The sequence below is a fragment of the Odocoileus virginianus genome, chromosome 3 (genome assembly GCF_023699985.2).
Source record: "Odocoileus virginianus isolate 20LAN1187 ecotype Illinois chromosome 3, Ovbor_1.2, whole genome shotgun sequence".
Taxonomy (NCBI): domain Eukaryota; kingdom Metazoa; phylum Chordata; class Mammalia; order Artiodactyla; family Cervidae; genus Odocoileus; species Odocoileus virginianus.
This window is the reverse complement of record NC_069676.1, coordinates 2698722-2719603: the sequence shown is the minus strand read 5'-3', so window position 1 is coordinate 2719603 and position 20882 is coordinate 2698722. Positions and strand designations below refer to the sequence as shown.

The window sequence follows — 20882 nt, the reverse complement described above, 5'->3', positions numbered from 1 at the left end:
GACAGAGTAGCACTGACTACTCGTAGCGCTGTGTGCTCAGTTGCTCAGGCGTGTCTGACTTGTGTGACCCTGTGGGCTGAAGCCCAACAGGCTCCTGAGTCCATTGGATCTCCCAGGCAGGAGTACTGCAGTGGGTTACCATTTTCTCCCTCGGGGTATCGTCCCAACCCAGAGATCAAACCCACATCTCCTGCACTGGCAGGCATATTCTTTACCACTGAGCCACCTGAGAAGCCCATATATACACTACCATGTGTGAAATGGACAGCTAGCAGGAAGCAGCTGTAGCACAGAGGACTCAGGTCAGTGCTCTGAATGACCTCGAGGGGTGGGATGGTGGGCCGGGAGGGAGGCGTAAGGCGGAGGGAATATATGTATCTGTGTGTATATATACACTTTTATAGCTGATTCACATTATTGTACAGAGGAGACCAAGACAATAATACGCTCTGAAAATGTTTTTAAAAGATAAAATAAAATGATTTTTTATAAAAAGGTGCCACTGACTGGGAAGCGGGTAGGAAAGGGACAAGTAAAAATGCCACAAAGCTTTCCTATCAGTTTGAAGTTGCCTTTCTCTTGCATCAGTGTTTGCTTGATTGCTGTGAACTTTTGTTTTCCCGTATTTCTGACAAAGTTGGTTCTGACTCTTTCTGCTTGTTTTCCAGTGTTTCTCACCTCCTGAGATTTTTGACATGGATGACATTAAATCTATAAATAAATTTGGGAAATAATTCCATTTTAATAATATTGAGTCCTCTTAATCCATGAACATTGAATGGATCACTATTGATTTATATTGTCTTAAGCTCTGTACTATTTTGCAGTGTTTGGTTGTATAGATGTTACCCATTCTTTGATAAATTTATTCTTAAAAGTATCATTCTTCTTTTTCATTTTTTTTGAAACTATTGTGAATGGAACTGTTTTAGTAATTTTGTTTTAAATTGTTCATTGCTATTATTAATATATTGAAATATACTTGACATTTGTATATTTATCTTATATTCCGAAGACTAGTTTTAATAGTTTTTGGACATTCATTATTATTTCCTTCATACAATTGTTGTTTTCGTCTTCAACAAAGATGCTTTAATTCTAACATTCCAGAAGAAAGTGAGAATATTTTATTCATTGCACTGGCTACAACCTTCAATACAATGTTAAACATGTGGTAAAAGTGAGTATCTTTGCCTTGCTTCTGATCTTAAGGGGGAAAATATTTAGTCTTTTATCATTAAGAATGATGTTAGATGTGGGATTTTTGTAGATACTCTTTACCTGAATGAATAAATTTCTTTTTATCCCTGGTTTGTTGAGAGTTTATCATGAACAGATGTCAGATCTTTTTAAATGCCTTTTATTATCTATGTTCATGTGGCTTTTGCCTTTTATTAACAGGTTACTGTATGTGTTAATTTGGGGATGTTAAATTAACTTTGCATTCTTACAATTAATTCCTTTTGGTCATTGTGTATAATCAATTTTATAGGTCACTAGAATCAACTTACCAATAATTTGTTTAAGATTTTTACATGTGTATTTATAAGAGATAGTGACTGTACTAGTGATTTTTGTCTGCCTGTGGTATCGGGGTAGTATTGGGTTTTGTAGTATTCTTATTGTTTCTTCTTTAAATGTTTGATATAATTCATTAGTGAAGTCATCTGGGATTCAGTTCAGTTCAGTTGCTCAGTTGTGTCAGACTCTTTGCAACCTGATGGATTGCACCATGCCAGGCTTCCCTGTCCATCACCAACTCCCGAAGCTTGCTCAAACTCATGTCCATTGAGTTGGTGATGCCATCCAACCATCTCATCCTCTGTCGTCCTCTTCTCCTCTTGCCTTCAATATTTCCCAGTGTCTCTTCCAGTGAGTTAGTTCTTCCCATCAGGTGGTCAAAGTATTGGAGCTTCAGCTTCAGCATCAGTCCTTCCAATGAATATTCAGGACTGATTTCCTTTAGGACTGGCTGGTTTGATCTCCATGTAGTCCAAGGGTCTCTCAAAAGTCTTCTAAAACACCACAGTTGAAAAGCATCAATGCTTCAGTGCTCAGCTTTCTTTATAGTCCTACTCTTACATCCATACATGACTATTGGAAAAACCATAGCTTTGACTAGACGGACCTTTGTCAACAAAGTAATATCTCTGCTTTTTAATATGCTGTCTAGGTTGGTCATAGCTTTTCTTCCATGGAGCATGAGTTTTTTGATTTCACGACTGCAGTCATCATCTGCAGTGATTTTGGAGCCCAAGAAAATAAAGTCTGTCACTGTTTCCATTGTTTCCCCATCTATTCGCCATGAAGTGATGGGGCTGGATGCCATGATCTTAGTTTTTTGAATGCTGAGTTTTAAGCCAGCTTTTTCACTCTCTTCTTTCACTTTCATCAAGAGGCTCTTCAGTTCCTCTTCACTTTCTGCCATGAGGGTGGTGTCATCTGCATATCTGAAGTTATTGATATTTCTCCCAGAAACTTGATTCCAGCTTGTGTTTCATCCAGCCCAGAATTTCTCATGATGTACTCTGCATATAAGTTAAATAAGCAGGATGACAATATACAGCCTTGACATACTCCTTTCCCAATTTGGAACCAGTCTGTTGCTCCATGTCCAGTTCTAACTGTTGCTTTTTGACCTGCATACAGATTTCTCAGGAGGCATGTCAGGTGGTCTGGTATTCCCATCTCTTGAAGAATTTTCCACAGTTTGTTGTGATCCATACAGTCAAAGGCTTTGGCATAGTCAATAAAGCAGAAGTAGATGTTTTTCTGGAACTCTCTTGCTTTGTTGATGATCCAACAGATGTTGGCAATTTGACCTCTGGTTCCTCTTCCTTATCTTAATCCAGTCTATACATCTGAAAGTTTTCAGTTCATGTACTGCTGAAGCCTAGCTTGGAGAATTTTGAGCATTACTTTGCTAGCATGTGAAATGAGTGCAATTGCACGGTAGTTTCAAAATTCTTTGGTGCTGCCTTTCTTTGGGATTGGAATGAAAACTAACCTCTTCCAGTCCTGTGGCCTGGTCACTGCTGAGTTTTTCAAATTTGCTGGCATATTGAGTGCAGCACTTTCATAGCATCATCTTTTAGGATTTGAAATAGCTCAGCTGGAATTCCATTATCTCTACTAGCTTTGTTTGTAGTAATGCTTCCTAAGGCCCACTTGACTTCTCACTCCAGGATGTCTGGCTCTAGGTCAATGATCACACCATCATGGTTATTTGGGTCACTAAGATCTTTTTTGTATAGTTCTTCTGTGTTTTCTTGCCACCCCTTCTTAATATCTTCTGCTTCTGCACCTTGCTGTAGCACCACTTGTAAAGAATCACCTCCTTTCCCCACTGACCTATATTGGCACCTTTGTCAAACATCTTGTGACCATATGTGTGGGGCCTACTTCCAGACTTACTCTTCTGCCCCTTGGATCTCTCCAGTACAACAGGCCTTACTTATCAGAGCTTTATGATGAGTCTGGTCTTACATATCCTCCACAGTGTTTCTCTTCTTCAAAATTATCATGGAAATGCTGAGTCCTTTGCACTTTCATTTGAATTTTAGAATTAGCCCCCTGACTTCTACAATAAAACTGCTAAGATTTTGAATTTCCATGGCACTGTTCTTTGGCACTGTTCTCTGAGACATCCTCCACCGTGGCTACTTCTTAAAAGGGCCTTGAAAAATGCCACATTGAGCGAATTTACCAGTCTCTCCTGGGGCCCGGAGTCTTTGGCATTTTGAGCATCATGCTACCTTTTAGTACAGACTGGCATCACTTCCACAAGTACAGGTCTTGAGCTGTGTGATCCTGCTGGTAGTGGCTGATCATGCCTGTGTGTCTGATAACTGTCTCTATGGGCTGACCTGTGACAGACTGAGCCAGAGTGCTGACTCTGATTCATGCATCTTTCACTGTCCAGCAGGGTGACCAGGAAACATTCACAGATAGTGGTAGAGAAACACATTTTTTGAAGTCTCTGCTTGCAGCAAGTCTGCTCAAATCCCATTGACAAAGCATGTCATGTGGCGAAATTCAGATCCAAGGACTGAGAATATACATTACACATCTTGATGGGAGTAGCTGCAAAGACACAGAGCAACGGATGTATATGTAGGAAAATATGGAAAATTGAATTTATTAATGCAATTGATTTCCCTTCAATTTATGGTTTACTGTTAAGCAGATAAACACAATGTAGTACAACTCCATTTCTCCCCTCAGTTTCTTATACCATTATTCTGTGTTTGACTTCTGCATGCTATGTTGGCACTGTTGTTGCCTTAAATCTTCAGTAATCCTTCAACATACTTTTCAATAGTCTCATTTTTAATTTCATTCAGGAAATGATTGACCCAGTGCTCAAATTCAGTTTACTCTGAAATCAGGACCATTCACCTCCACTCATTGCCAAATTCAATGTTGATGTTTTCATCCTATCAATATTTTAAAATCTATTGAGGTTTAATTTGTGGCCTAAAATATGGTCTATCCTGGAAAATGCTCCATGTGTACTTGAGAAAAATGTTTATGCTGTTGTTGGGTGGAATATTTTGTTGTATCTACTAGATACATATTAGTTTATTGTGTTGTTTAACTTCTCTGTTTCTTTGTTTATTTCTGTTTGTGCTATCCATTATTCTGAAAGAGGTATAGAAGCCTACAATTATTATTGAACTTTCTATTTCTCCTTGAATACTGTCCGTTTTTGCTTCACATATTTTGATGTAGATGTTTATAATTGTTATACCTTCTTGCTGTATTCTTTTATTTATTTTTTTAAAAGTCACTCAGTTGTGTCTGACTCTTTGCAACCCCATGGATTATACAGTCCATGAAATTCGTTAGGCCAGAATACTCGAGTGGGTAGCCCATCCCTTCTCCAGTGGATCATCCTGACCCAGGGATTGAACCAGGGTCTCCTACACTGCAGACGGATTCTTTACCAACTGAGCTATCCCTTTTTGGTCTCCTTTTTTATTTAAAAATCTATTTTTTCTGATATTAGTATAACCACTCTTGGTATTGTTTGGTTACTATTTCCATGAACTATCTTTTTCCTTTTTTTTAAATTTCAACTTGTTTGTATCTTTGAATCTGAAGTGAGTCTGTAGACATTTAGTTAGATCATGTGTTTTTAATCCATTCTGCAAATCTGTCTTTTGATTGGAGAGTTTAAATCCATTTACATTTAATTATCAATGAAGAGGGAATTACTTGTGTCATTGTGATGTAAATGTTCTATATGCTCCATAGCTTTGTTGTCTCTAATTTCCTGCATGACTATTTTTTGTGTTTAGTTGATATTTTTGTAGTAAAAAGTTTAAATTTCTTTTCTTTTGTGCATAATCTATAGCTATTTTGTGATTATCATGGGAGTGACATTTAACATTTTAATTTGAATTTACAACAGCTTACCTTCAATAACGTACAAAAACTCTGCTCCTTTAAGATTCTATCCACAGCCAATTTGGTTGTTGATGTCACAGAATTGCATCTTATATATTTTGTGCCCCCAAACACAAACAATGCATTTAACTCTTTTAAATGCATTGGTCTTTTTTTTGGGGGGGGGAGTTTTTTAATTTTTTAATTTTTATTTAATTTTATTTATTTATTTGTTTATTTTATTAGTTGGAGGCTAATCACTTTACAATATTGTAGTGGATCAGCATTGGTCTTTTAAATCAGGGCTTTCCATATACCGTGTTCATGGATTGGAAGAATCAATATTGTCAAAATGGCTATACTACCCAAAGCAATCTATAGATTCAATGCAATCCCTATCAAACTACCAACGGTATATTTCACAGAACTAGAACAAATAATTTCACAATTTGTATGGAAATACAAAAAACCTCGAATAGCCAAAGTAATCCTGAGAAAGAAGAATGGAACTGGAGGAATCAATCTGCCTGACTTCAGACTCTACTACAAAGCCACAGTCATCAAGACAGTATGGCACTGGCACAAAGACAGAAATATAGCTCAATGGAACAGAATAGAAAGCCCAGAGATAAATCCACGAACCTATGGTCACCTTATCTTTGACAAAGGAGGCAAGGATATACAATGGAAAAAAGATAACCTCTTTAACAAGTGGTGCTGGGAAAACTGGTCAACCACCTGTAAAAGAATGAAACTAGAACACTTTTTAACACCATACACAAAAATAAACTCAAAATGGATTAAAGATCTAAATGTAAGACCAGAAACTATCAAACTCCTAGAGGAGAACATAGGCAAAACACTCTCCGACACTCTATGACCCACATCCCAGAATTTTAGAAACAAAAGCAAAAATAAACAAATGGGACCTAATGAAACTTAAAAGCTTTTGCACAACAAAGGAAACTATAAGCAAGGTGGAAAGACAGCCCTCAGATTGGGAGAAAATAATAGCAAATGAAGCAACAGACAAAGGATTAATCTCAAAAATATACAAGCAACTCCTGCAGCTCAACTCCAGAAAAATAAATGACCCAATCAAAAAATGGGCCAAAGAACTAAACAGACATTTCTCCAAGGAAGACATACGGATGGCAAAAAAACACATGAAAAGATGCTCAACATCACTCATTATCAGAGAAATGCAAATCAAAACCACAATGAGGTACCATTACACGCCAGTCAGGATGGCTGCTATCCAAAAGTCTACAAGCAACAAATGCTGGAGAGGGTGTGGAGAAAAGGGAACCTTCTTACACTGTTGGTGGGAATGCAAATTAGTATAGCCACTATGGAAAACAGTGTGGAGATTCCTTAAAAAGCTGGAAATAGATCTGCCATATGACCCAGCAATACCACTTCTAGGCATACACACTGAGGAAACCAGATCCGAAAGAGACACGTGCACCCCAATGTTCATCGCAGCACTGTTTATAATAGCCAGGACATGGAAGCAACCTAGATGCCCATCAGCAGACGAATGGATGAGGAAGCTGTGGTACATATACACCATGGAATATTACTCAGCCATTAAAAATAACTCATTTGAATCAGTTCTAATGAGATGGGTGAAACTGGAGCCCATTATACAGAGCGAAGTAAGCCAGAAAGATAAAGACCATTACAGTATACTAACACATATATATGGAATTTAGAAAGATGGTAACGATAACCCTATATGCAAAAAAAGAAAAAGAGACTCAGATGTATAGAACAGACTTGCGGACTCTGTGGGAGAAGGCGAGGGCGGGATGTTTCAAGAGAACAGCATCGAAACATGTATATCTAGGGTGAAACAGATCACCAGCCCAGGTTGGATGCATGAGACAAGTGCTCGGGCCTGGTGCACTGGGAAGACCCAGAGGGATGGGGTGGAGAGGGAGGTGGGAGGGGGGACCGGGATGGGGAATACATGTAAATCCATGGCTAATTCATTTCAATGTATGACAAAAACCACTGCAATGTTGTAAAGTAATTAGCCTCCAACTAATAAAAATAACTGGAAAAAAAAAATAAATCAGGGTTTCCCTGATAGCTCAGTTGGTAAAGAATCCACCTGCAATACAGGAGACCCCAGTTGGATTCCTGGGTCAGGAAGATCTCTGGAGAAGGGATAGGCTACCCACTCCAGTATTCTTGGGCTTCCTTATGGCTCAGCTGGTAAAGAATCCGCCCACAATGTGGGAAGCCTGGGTTCGATCCCTGGGTTGGGAAGATCCCCTAGAGAAGGGAAAGGCTAACCAGTATCCTGGCCTGGAGAATTCCATGGACTGTATAGGAATTTCTAGGAATAGCTTGGTTTCTCCCTCCTTTGGAGAGACAGTTTTGCCAGATTAGAATTCTTGGTTAACAATTTTTCTCTTTTATTAATTTGACTGTATCTGTCCATTGTCTCCTGGTTGCCAAAGTTTCTGATTGAAATATACTGATCATCTTACTGAGAATCCCATGTATGTGATGATTCTCTTCTCTTTTACTGCTTTCAGGTTTCCCTCTTTGGCTCTGGCTTTTGAAAGTTTGATTATAATGTGTTTCATTGTGGGTCCCTTTGAATTCATTTTCCCTGGAGTTTGTTGAGCCTCTTGGATGTTTATACTTATGTCTCTCATTAAATTTGCAAAATTTTCAGCTATTATTTCTCTAAATACTCTCTCTGCCCCTTTATCTCTCTCTTCTCCTGGGACACCAACAATGTATGTTGGCTTCTTGATGGTGTCTCACCAATTCATTAGGCTCTGTTTGCTTTCCTTTAGTCTTTTTTCTTTCTGGATCTCAAAAAAGGAAAAGTGAAAAATGAAGAGAGAAAAGGGTTGTGGCCTCATAAATCCTCTAGAAGTCACTTCAGCTGGAGCAGGAGGTGCTTGTGACAATTGGGGGGAGGTGCAACAACAATGGTTGCCTCCTTTTTTAAAAAAATATTTTTTTATTGAAGGATAATTGCTTTACAGAATTTTGTTGTTTCCTATCAAACCTCAACATGAATCAGCCACAGGTATACATATATCCACTCCCTTTTGAACCTCCCTCCCATGTCCCTTCCCATCCCACCCCTCTAGGTTGATACAGAGCCCCTGTTTGAGTTTCCTGAGCCATACAGCAAATTCCCGTTGGCGATCTATTTCACATATGGTAATGTAAGTTTCCCTGTTACTCTTTCCATACATCTCACTCTCTCCTCCCCTCTCCCCATGTCCATAAGTCTATTCTCTATGTCTGTTCCACCACTGCTGCCCTGTAAATAAAGTCTTGCCTCCCTTTTTGTGTATACCTCTGTGATAAGAAGCAGCAATCATCAATCAAAGCACAGATCCCCAATATACAGGGTACAGAGTCTTCTTTGCTCACCCTGGCCCCCACATGCTGTGTGCAAGCTTTCCAGGAATATGAGTACAGCTGCTTGCCCCAGGGATGTAGATGCTACTGTGTTAAGAGCTGAAATTGACTAAAGTTGATTGCAATTTACCCTCCAAAGCTTCAGTAGATTCTAGAACTCCAAAATACGTCAAATTCTGCCAGTGCAGTTCTTTTGTCCTGGTGGAAGACAGATTCCTAGTGCTTCCTGCTTGGCCATTTCCCAGAATGCTCCCCACAAATCTTTCACAGACAGTCATGGTATATACATGGCTCCCAGAGCATAGAATCCATTGTCTATCAGGAACTAAGGCCACAGATTGAGAAGCTTGGACCTAAAGAAAAGAATGGCAGGTTCCACTCTCTTCTAGCTGAAACTGCCTTTGTATATCTTCCCATCCTGTATGAGACGCTGGCTCTGACTTATCCTTCATTTAAGATACAGCCACAGAGGAAGCAAGATGGCGGAGGAGCAGGAGGATGTGAAAGGCATCTCTCTCCACAGATGCATCAACAGTACATCTACAGAGGGAACAGTTCTCACAGATCACTGGCTGAACACTAGCAGAGGACCTCAGACACCAGAATGAGCAAGAAAGATCCCCATGTAACCAGGAGGGACAGAGGACAGAGGGAAGGGGAAGAGGAGAGGGAGCTGCATGGGGCCTGTGCCCCTGAGAGGCTGGCTGAAGGAGTGGAGGGGTCCCTGCACCCGGGGAAGAAACTGGCCCTTGCCCACCTGCCAGCAGGTGTTAGAAAAGGCCCCCACCAGGGTGGCCATCTTGTGCGGTAGACAGGGGCTAGGAAAGGCTGCCTCCAGGGCTGGATCTCTCACACCAATAGCCACCAGTTTTCCTGTGTACCTTGTTACTGATGGGGCAGGATCTTTCACAGCCACTGACTCCCCAGTACACCTGTCACCATCAGGGCTCCTATAACACCACTAGCTGTGCCGCCTCTATGCCCTGCCCTAACCAGGGTAGACCCAAGTGCTCCAGGCAGCCTCAGGAGCAGGCCCCTGTGGGTGGTCACACACAGAGGTAGGGCCAAAACCATAGGTGAGCCCCAGGGGACATGATATTAAGGGGGAGAAAGGTTGAAATTACTCCTCTCACTTGAGCAAACCATGAACTGACATCCCATTACTGACTTTGTTAGAAACTCAGTGCCTACAAAACATCTGAACAGACAAATTCTCTTGGCCAGGACAGGCCTAGCTTTAGCAGATGTAGACTTTGTGGGCACATACATGTAGGGGTTGGATCAGGCTAAAGTCTGAGTTGCCTCTGTACACCCACAACAGCTCCAGAGCCAGGATTTCTGCAATTAGAACCAGATTTCAGTGGATCTACTCTGGTGGCATGGTGAAAGCAACATCGGGGAGACACCAGGGCCAGTTGCCATCACACCTGCAGTTAAAGTGGGGCTTATAGCAGGGCCAACATCGGTGTAATCTGAGAGTTCACACAGTGGGTGAACGGTGACACAACGGAGCACACCCACAGGTGAATAGCTCCAGAGGAAGAGCACTCGGTGGCCTCCCTGCCAGGAGGACTCCTCCAAATCTGCCCACCTGGCACCATAGGCCAGAAACACACCTAAGAAGCAGACTTGGGGGTCCTCTACTCCAACAACTAGGGAGATGCCTCTGCCTCTGACAGCGCAGTGAGAACCACAGGGCAAAGGGGAGAGACTGCTCAATATCCAGGGCAGGCTCTGGTCACCACAACACATATGAGCAATCTAGATGTCCATCAACAGATGAAAGGATAAGGAAGCTGTGGCACATATACACAATGGAATATTACTCATGCATAAAAGGGAACACATTTGAGTCAATTCTAATGAGGTGGATGAACGTAGAGCCTATTATACACAGTGAAGTAAGTCAGAAAGAAAAACAAATATCGTATAACGTATATATAAATGGCATCTAGAAAGATGGTACTGATGAACCTATTTGTAGGGCAAGGGGCAAAAGAGGATGAGATGGTTGAATGGCATCACTCACTCAATGATGAGTCTGAGCAAACCCCAGGAGATGGTGAAGAACAGGGAAGTCTGGCACGCTGCAGTTCATGGGGTCACAAAAGGCGAGACATGATTTAATGGCTGAATGACCACAAGCACAGAGATGCAGACACAGAGAACAGACTCGTGGGCATAGCCCGGGAGGGAGAGAGTGGGCCGAACTGAGACAGCAGCATTGGAACATGTATATATCACCACACGTGAAATAGATAGCTGGCGGGGATTTGCTGTATGATGCGGGGAGCTACACCCCGTGCCCTGTGACAACCTAGAGGGGTGGCAAAGGGCAGAAGGTGAGCGGGACGTTCAAGAAGGAGGGGGCATATGTATACCTGTGGCTGGTTCATGTAGATGTATGGCAGAAATTGACACAACAGTGTAAAGCAGTTACCCTCCAATTAAAAACAAATAAAAAAAAATTAAATCTACAAACAGTAAGTGTTAAAGAGGATGTGGAGAAAAGGGAACCTTCCTACACTGTTCATGGGAATGCCAATTGATACAGCCATTATGGAGAATAGTACAGAGGCTCCTCAAAACTAAAAATATGACTCAGCCACGCCACTTCTGGGCATTTACCCATAGAAAACCATAATTCAAAAAAAAATACGTGCACCCCAATATTCACTACAGCACTATTTACAATAGCCATGACATAGAAGCAACCCAAATGTTCATCCACAGAGGAATGGATAAAAAATGTGGTACATATATACAAAGGAATATTGCTCAGCCATAAAAAGGAATGAAACAGTGCCATTTGCAGAGACGTGGATAGATCTACAGATTGTCATACAAAGTGGAAAAAGAAAACAGATATTGTATATTATCACTTATATGTGGAATCTAGAAAAATAATAGAAATGAACTTATTTGGAAAGCAGGAATAGATACACAGATACAGAGAACAACTTTATGGATACCAAGGGGGAAGGGAGGCAGGAACGAATTGGGAAATTGGGTTTGACACATATACACTACTATGTATAGAATAGATAAGTGAAGAGAACCTATTGTATAGCACAGAGAACTTCTACTCCGTGCTTTGTAATGTCCTAAATATGAAAGAAATCTTTAATTGGTATGTGTATACACAAAACTGGTTTACTTTGCTGTACAGTGGAAACTAACACATTGCAAGGCAACTACACTCCAATAAAAATTAATTTTTAAAAAAGAAAAAAAAGATACAATTTCAGTGTGTCTTTCCCTCAGCAGAACCCACAGAATTATCCAGAATGCAAGAACATGCTCTAAGATGCACAAAGCGAAAGTAGTTCAAATAACCATAGAGCCACCTAATGAAGTTTTATAGTTCTCAGTTTTACAGTTCCCAAGAAACCAAAAATTACTGAAAAGTAGCCCCATCTTTATTTAGGTCACTTAGGTAACATTGCATGGGTTCTGACTTCAATACAACACATATTTCTTAGTTATTTCCCTCTCCTATTCCACACCAGCAAATTCCTGAACATTACCCAAAAAAGATGTCTCTGACACTCAGCTCATAAGACCCCACTGTTTTCCACTTACTCAGCTCATCACTGAATATTCTTCAGAGAGCTTCTCTGATAATTTTTCTAACTTTTAAAATTATTTCTGTTTCTATATAAAACATTCTTGAAACATTAAAATCAATACATTTAACATTTTCATCACCTCATAAAGCTCTCTTACTGCTTTGCAGCCAAGCTCTTTCTTCTAGGGTAGCTTTTGTTGTGATTTCTGTGATTTACCCATTACATTTATGTTTTTGAACTTTATATATAAATGGAATACCCCTTTACTCAATATAGTCTATAAGAATTATTCATGTTTTCCTTGTATCTTCAATTCCTTTTTATTTTGAGGAATATTCAGTTCAGTCGCTCAGTCGTGTCCGACTATTTGCAACCCCGTGGACTGCAGTACACTAGGTTCCCCTGTCCTTCACCATCTCCCAGAGCTTGCTCAAACTCATGTCCATTTAGTCAGAGATACCATCCAACCATCTCATCCTCTGTCATCCCCTTCTCCTCCCGCCTTCAATCTTTCCAAGCAGCAGGGTCTTTCCAATGAGTCAGTTCTTCCCATCAGGCGGCCAAAGTATTGGAGCTTCAGCTTCAGCATCAGTCCTTCCAATGAATATTCAGGATTGATTTCCTTTAGGATGGACTGGTTTGACCTCCTTGCAGTCCAAGGGACTCTCAAGAGTCTTCTCCAACACCACAGCTCAAAAGCATCAGTTTTTCAGCGCTCAGCTTTCTTTATAGTCCAACTCTCACATCCATACATGACTACTGGAAAAACCATAGCTTTGACTAGACAGACCTTTGTCAGCAAAATAATTATTAATTACTTGTTATTAATATGCTGTCTATGTTTATCATAGTTTTTCTCCCAAGGAGCAAGCATCTTTTAATTTCATGACTGCAGTCACCATCTGCAGTGATTTTGGAGCCCAAGAAAATAAAGTCAGTCACTGTTTCCATTGTTTCCTCATCTATTTGCCATGAAGTGTGATGGGACCGGATGCCATGATCTTAGTTTTTTGAATGTTGAGTTTAAATACATTTAACTCCATGGCTGATTAATGTCAATGTATGACAAAACCCACTCCAATGTTGTGAAGTAATTAGCCTCCAACTAATAAAAATAAATGAAAGAAAAAAAAATAAAGCCAACTTTTTCACTCTCTTCTTTCACTTTCATGAAGAAGCTCTTTATCTCCTTTTCACTTTCTGCCATGAGAGTGGTGTCATCTGCATATCTAAAGTTAATTATATCTCTCCTGGCAATCTTGATTCCAGCTTGTGTTTCATCCAGCCCAGTATTTCACATGATGTACTCTGCATATAAGTTAAATAAAGAGGATGACAATATACAGCCTTGACATACTCCTTTCCAATTTTGAACCAGTCCATTGTTCCATGTCCAGTTCCTAACTATTGCTTCTTGACCTGTGTACAAATTTCTCAGGAGGCAGGTAAGGTGGTCTGGTATTCCCAACTCTTGAAGAATTTTCTACAGTTTGTTGTGATTCACAGTCAAAGGCTTTTGCATAGTGAAAGAAGCAGATGTTTTTCTGGAATTCTGTTGCTTTTTCAATGATCCAATGAATCTTGGCAATTTGATCTGTGGTTCCTCTGCCTTTTCTAAATTCAACTTGAACATCTGGAAGTTCACGTACTGTTGAAGCCTAGCTTCAAGAATTTTGAGTATTACTTCACTAGTGTGTGAGATAAGTGAAACTGTGCAGTTTTGAACATTCTTTGGCATTGCCTTTCTTTGGGATTGGAATGAAAACTGACCTTTTCCAGTCCTGTGGCCACTGCTGACTTTTCCAAATTTGCTGGCAGATTAAGTGCAGCACCTTCACAGAATCATCTTTCAGGATTTGAAATAGCTCAACTGGAATTCCATCATCTCCACTAGCTTTGTTCATAGTGATGCTTCCTAAGCCCCACTTGACTTCACATTCCAGGATGTCTGGCTCTAGGTGAATGATCACACCATTGTGATTATCTGGGTGATGAAGATCTTTTTTGTACAATTCTCTGTGTATTCTTGCCACCTCTTCTTAACATCTTCTGCTTCTGTTAGGTCCATACCATTTCTATCCTTTATTGTGCCCATCTTTGCATGAAATGTTCCCTTGGTATCTCTAATTTTCTTGAAGAGAGCGCTAGTCTTCCCTTTCTATTGTTTTCCTCTATTTCTTTGCATTGATCACTGAGAAGGCTTTCTTATCTCTCCTTGCTATACTTTGGAACTCTGCATCAAATGAGTATATCTTTCCTTTTCTCCTTTGCCTTTAGCTTCTTTTCTTTTCTCAACTATTTGTGAGGCCTCCTCAGACAACCATTTTGGCTTTTTTGCATTTCTTTTCCTCAGGATAGTTTTGATCACCACCTCCTGTGCAATGTTACAAACCCCTGTCCATAGTTCTTCAGGCACTCTATCAGATCTAACCCTTGAATCTATTTGTCATTTCCACTTTATAATTGTAAAGCATTTGATATAGGTCATACCTGAATGGCTTAGTGGTTTTCCCTACTTTCTTCAATTTTGTCTGAAATTTGCAATAAAGAGTTCATGATCTGAGCAATAGTCAGCTCCTGGTCTTGTTTTTGCTGACTGTATAGAGTTTCTCTATCTTTGGCTGCAAAGAATGTAATCGATCTGATTTTGGTATTGACCATCTGGGGATGTCCGTGTGTAGAGTCATCTCTTATGTTGTTGGAAGAGGGTTTTTGCTGTGACCAGCATGTTCTCCTGGAAATACTCTGTTAGCCTTTGCCCTGCTTCATTTTGTACTCTAAGGCCAAACTTGCCTGTTACTCCAAATTTACCTTGACTTCCTACTTTTGCATTCCAGTTCCCTATGATGAAAAGGATATCTTTTTAAAATTTTTATTATTTTATTGAAGATTAATTGCTTTACAGAATTTTGTTGTTTTCTGTCAAACCTCAACATGAATCAGCCATCAGTTCAGTTCAGTTCAGTCACTCAGTCGTGTCCAACTCTTTGTGACCCCATGAACCGCAGCACGCCAGGCCTCCCTGTCCATCACCAACTTCTGGAGTCCACCCAAACCCATGTCCATTGTGTCGGTGATGCCATCCAACCATCTCATCCTCTGTCGTCCCCTTCTACTCCTGCCCTCAATCTTTCCCAGCATCAGGGTCTTTTCAAATGAGTCAGCTCTCTGCATTAGGTGGCCAAAGTATTGGAGTTTCAGCTTCAATATCAGTCCCTCCAATGAACACCCAGGACTGATCTCCTTTAGGATGGACTGGTTGGATCTCCTTGAAGTCCAAGGGACTCTCAAGAGTCTTCTCCAACACCACAGTTCAAAAGCATCAATCAGCCATAGGTATACATATATCCTCTCCCTTCTGAACCTTCCTCCTATCTCCCTCCCCATCTCACGCCTTTTGGTGTTAGTTCTAGAAGGTCTTGTAGGTCATCATAGAACTGTTCAACTTCAGCTTCTTCGGCATTAGTGGCTGGGGCATAGACTTTAATTACTGTGATATTGAATGGGTTGCCTTGGAGACAAAGAGAGATCATTTTGTTGTTTTTGAGATTGCACCCAAGAACTGCATTTTGGACTCTTTTTGTTGAGTATGATGGCTACACCATTTCTTCTAAGGGGTTCTTACCCATAGTAATAGATATAATGGTCATCTGAATTAAATTCACTCATTCCAGTCCATTTTAGTTCACTGATTCCTAAAAATGTCAATGTTCACTCTTGCATCTCCTGTTTGACCACTTCCAATTTACCTTGATTCATGGACCTAACATTCTGGGTTCCTATGCAATATTGATCTTTATAGCATTGGACTTTACTTCCATCACCAGTCACATCTACAACTGGGCACTGTTTTCACTTTGGCTCAGCCTCTTCAGTCTTTCTGGAGCTATTTCTCCACCCTTCTCCAGTAGCATATTGGGCACCTTATCGACCTGGGGAGTTCATTTTCAGTGTCATATCTTTTTGCCTTTTCATCACATAAATACCAAAGTTTATTTGTCTATTCTGTTGACTGACATTTGTGTTGTTGCAGTTTTGGGGTACTGTGAAGAAAACTCTTATGAACATTCTTTTACAACTGTCTCTATGCACATGTGCTCTCATTGCTCTTAGGTGCATACAGGACAGTGAAATTACATTTCATGTAGTTTTGAGAAACTGCAAAGGATTTTCCAAAGTGTGTGTACAATTTTACACTGTCTTCAGCAGTGAATAAGAGCTACAGGTCTGTTTGTCAGACTACAAGTCTTTATTTTACCTTCATTTTTACAGAAAATTTCCCTAGATATAGACTCCTGGGTAGACAGTGTTCTGGTTTAATTTTGTTTTGCAAGAGTCTGATTGACTGTCTTCTGACTTGCATAGTTTTTAATGAAAAGCTTGTAACTCTTATCCTTGATCCTCTGTGTTAAATACTTTCCCACTCTCACTGCCTTAGGATTTTCCCTGACTTTATTTTGCAGCCATTTGACTACGACCTTTCCTCCTCCTCCCTTTCTTTTGCTGCACTGTGTGGCCAGGGGGATCCTAGTTTCCCAACCAAGGATCGAACTCATGCCCCTGCAGTGCAGTGTGGAGTCTAACCGCTGGGCCACCGGGGAGCCCACTGACTATGCTGTTTGCTTGTTTTATTCTGGTGTGGGGTTCTCTGAAATTCTTGAATCTGTGATTATTATAGTCTTTAATCTTGGAAAATTCTTATCCTTTGTATCTCCACATATTTTTTATGCCCTACACTGACTTCTTCTGGAACTAATTCCACATGTGTTACACTGCTATTTTCTTACATCTCTTAAGGTTTTGCTTTATTCTCCACTCTTTTTCTTTTGTATTTCAGCCATAATAGCTATTGACCTATCTTCACATTTGCTGATTCTTTCCTCATTTGTGTCCAGTCTGCTGAAACACCTGTCAAAGAAATTTTAAAATTTCTGATAGTGTGTATTTCTGGCATTTCTAATTGATTGTTCTTTAATAGTTCCATATATCTACTTTAAAATTCTTCATTTTTTCATGCCTGTTTACTTCTTAATTTCTCTAACGTATTAATCATAGCTACTTTAAAGTTCCTTTCAGATACTTTCAGTGTTTCAGTCATCTCTGGGTCTGATTCTGTTCAATGTTACATCTCTTTACAGGGGGTCCAGTGTTTTATTTCCCCTCCCCCATACCTGTGTGTGTGTGTGTCTTTTCATTTTTGGTTGAATGCCAGATATTAAAGAAGAACACTTAAGATCAAAGTCTCTGTACCCCAAAACAGGCATTCCTCTTCTGCTAAACCGTTAGGGTGGGGAAGGTCTGATTCAGGCTAGCGAGAACTTGAACTGGGTTGTGGCTTCTGCGGTTGGTCTTGGCATCTGAGATTTTCCAGGGATGTGGGCCTGTTCTACTCTTCCTCCAGAATAGTGCACCTGTACCAGGCCCTGAGGATAGGAGCATGTGGTGCCTCCCACCACACACTACCAATAGAAGGCTTCTGCTCCATATGTGAGAGGTAAGAAAAATGTGTGTTTCGGGTCCCCAGTGGTAGGTAGTAATCTTCTGAATACCTACACTGAGATGCTCTCTCTGTGGTCTCTTGCTTTGCCCCAAGTATATTGCATGAGCTGCTAGTGAAGGCCTCGGAGAAAGACCTACAAGTGAGTGCAATCCTCCTCTTGTCCGATTTCTCATCATTCTGAACTGGCACACTGGCCCACAGTTGAATGGCTCATTGAAACTATAGTCAGCTGACTTCTCCCTTCCACTTGTGTTACACCTCTTCCTTTGTGCCGTGCTAATCATTTTCAGAGCGCATCAGCCTGGATCTCTGTCCACCTGGTTCCGCGTGGGCCTCGGCATCTGTGTAAACACGACAGGGATATTTTATCCTACCTCTGCACTGTCTTCATTCAATGTCCCAGGTACTCCACAAGGCTCTTCACCCTTAACTGGTTACAGCTCAGCCTTCTGGGAACTATGAAGTCTGATCTGGTCACTCTGCCTCTCCTGTGGAATTGTATACTGTGTACCCATGGCCCAGGGCCCAACGACACGCTGCAGGCACTCAGGCCTCCTGTGCTCTCTCAGGCGTCCTTCGCTCTGGAGTGCCCTGACTCTGGCATCCACCTTTGCAGATTCCAGCTGCCTGTGCTCCTGTTCATGTCATAGCCTGGAATGTGCCCCAAGAAGGAAGATGAGGCCCTTATAGACCTTACCTCATCTGTCCTCTTTTCTCAGGGGCCACAGCCATGCCCTGCCTCATGCTGAATGGAAAATAATTGCCTCCTAGGTAAATATGTTTGCTGCTAGCTTATGGTAGAGGCAGGTTCACTCCTAGTTACCCTGCTGTGGGCACAACGAAAAGCCTCAGATAGATTTTTAGCTGGCTTAGTAGTTAAAAGTATTTTCCAACTGCATTGTACTACATTGCTTCTCCAGGATCACCAACATTGAGTTTTTTTATTCCTTCTATTAACCATCTAATTCTTCCATGGCTCCTCTCCTGATACTGCCTTGCCAATGCACTCAATAGAAACCACAAACACTGCTGACATTCTGCTTCCCATCATCTTCCTTTGAGGTACACATTTGTTTACTCTAAAACTAATTCCCCCCTGCCACAGACTACACTATCCCCAAATACAGCACCCCACCCCCACCAATACCCACTCAGACCTGTCTTTACTGTGAGAATAACCCCTTTCTAGGTAGAACAGGATCACTTACACATTGGTCAGGCAAGTACAGGTTTCCTAGGACCAGTTACCATATCCTTTGGCATAGACAAGGACACATGGAATGACAGCCCACAAAACTTTCTTGCACACATTCTGTCATCCACTCACTCTCACCCAGGGACTCAGCTGATGGAGCTGTTTGCACTTGAGCTGTGACAATGGGAATGTAATGGGATGAACCAAGTCTTGGCTCTTACATCTCTCTTAGGAAGTGTCATGTGGCACATATTTAAACTTTACTGACAAAAGCCTGGGTCTCCATTGCAGAGAAGGGAGCCACGTGGAGGGCGGGAGCAAGAGAAGGCGCTCTGGTCTGAGCCCACTAAGCCTTGGGGGAGCTCCAGTGTGTGCCCTGGGGAAAGGGAATGAGAAGACCATTCACTGGGCCTACACTGCTTTTGACAGGCGACACGTCAAACACGCTGCAGGAGGCACAGCTGCCTCTGGTCCCATTGCACCTGTGCCGACAGCTCTATGGACAAACAAGCATTCAGCCAGACATGCTGTGTGCCGGAAGCTTCAGGGACATGAAGACTGCATGTGAGGTGTGACCCACTGTGGGAATGGGAGGCTGAGCCCAGGGCTTTCAGCCAGGAGCACTTCCGCCGGGTGGGTCGATGGTCCCCCCAGCCTTGTTCCTGTGGCTCTCCATGCAGCCATGGGCTGAGTGGGGGCCACAAGGTGGCTTATGTGCAAATGCAACGCAGGCCTCCGTCAGGCCCTGCGAACCCCAGTGCTGGCCAGAGCAGCCCGGGGCTCCGCGTTTTCCCAGCGGCCATGCTGGCTGTCATCCCACAGCACCTACCCTCTGCTTGCGGGAGAGTGTCGTGAACACTGCTTGCCTGCAGCAGGGCCTTCCCATTGACAAGGTGGGGCTGCATGAGCGGCAGGAACCTGGATCCATCCCACAGTGTTGGCACTGGGCCACCCTCATGCAGGAGGCCCCAAACTCCCAGTTCACAAGAAACTCCTCTTTTTTCCAGGGTGATTCTGGGAGCCCACTTGTCTGTGAATTCAACCACACCTGGGTGCAAATTGGAGTAGTGAGCTGGGGGAAGGGTTGCACATACCCTATGTTTCCTACAGTTTTTGCCCGAGTCTCCTTTTTCTCAAGATGGATTCAGCATCACATAGAAAACACACCCGTACCTCTTCAGCCACTCCCTGCCCTCTCCCCTACTCCGGGGGCCATCATCAACATCCTTATGACCTCACTGGCTGCCCTGTCAATGCTGTAAGGACCACAGCCTCACCCAGCTTCCTCACAGCTGCATGCCTCCATCCCTGCCCAGCTCCAGCCCCTCAAGTCCTCACACAGCTGAGCAAAGTGGGGGCCATCAGCCAAGCTCACATGCAAGGTCCGGAGGGAGACTGCCAAGGGCCATGCCCAGCACAGCAGAGGCTGGTCTCACCACAGAAGGCGGCGGTTCATGGGAGGGCAGAGGACATTTGCTGAGTGCTCCGGGCACCTAAGATCTGAGAAGATATTAAACATTTACAAAGTAAGTGTCCCAGAAATCCTATATTTACCTTTCTACACAGAGTACAGCCTCCCTTTCACATGCAGAGTATGTTCATCACCCTGCCTTGTCAGAATGAACACTTGGCAGAATGTCACCCTTGACAGAAGGGTGGCAGAAGGATAAACCAAACTACAGCATGTCTAGAAAGGACAACCATGTCTGGATATAGAATCCAGGGTGTGACCAAAGCTGGGGCAGAGGGAAAGTCATCTTAAAAACAGACCTGTCAATATCAGAGTATTAAATGCTTAAACATCTAATTTGGAAAATGGAAAACATGAGCTGAGAGT

General features: G+C 41.9%; 1 protein-coding gene across 2 annotated transcripts in view; it reads left to right on the top strand.

Moving 5' to 3' along the window:
- The window catches only part of PRSS38 (serine protease 38), a 44884-nt gene extending 24282 nt beyond the window's left edge, over positions 1–20602 (top strand). Inside the window, exons 4-5 of one of the 2 annotated variants that reach the window (XM_070461043.1) lie at positions 19475–19614; positions 20053–20602. In XM_070461043.1, coding sequence (XP_070317144.1) covers positions 19475–19614; positions 20053–20307 — 395 coding nt within the window. In that variant the 3' untranslated portion in view covers positions 20308–20602. The remainder of the gene's footprint in view (positions 1–19474; positions 19615–20052) is intronic. The other variant, XM_020906610.2, reaches the window with a different exon arrangement.
- The last annotated feature ends 280 nt before the right edge of the window (positions 20603–20882 follow it).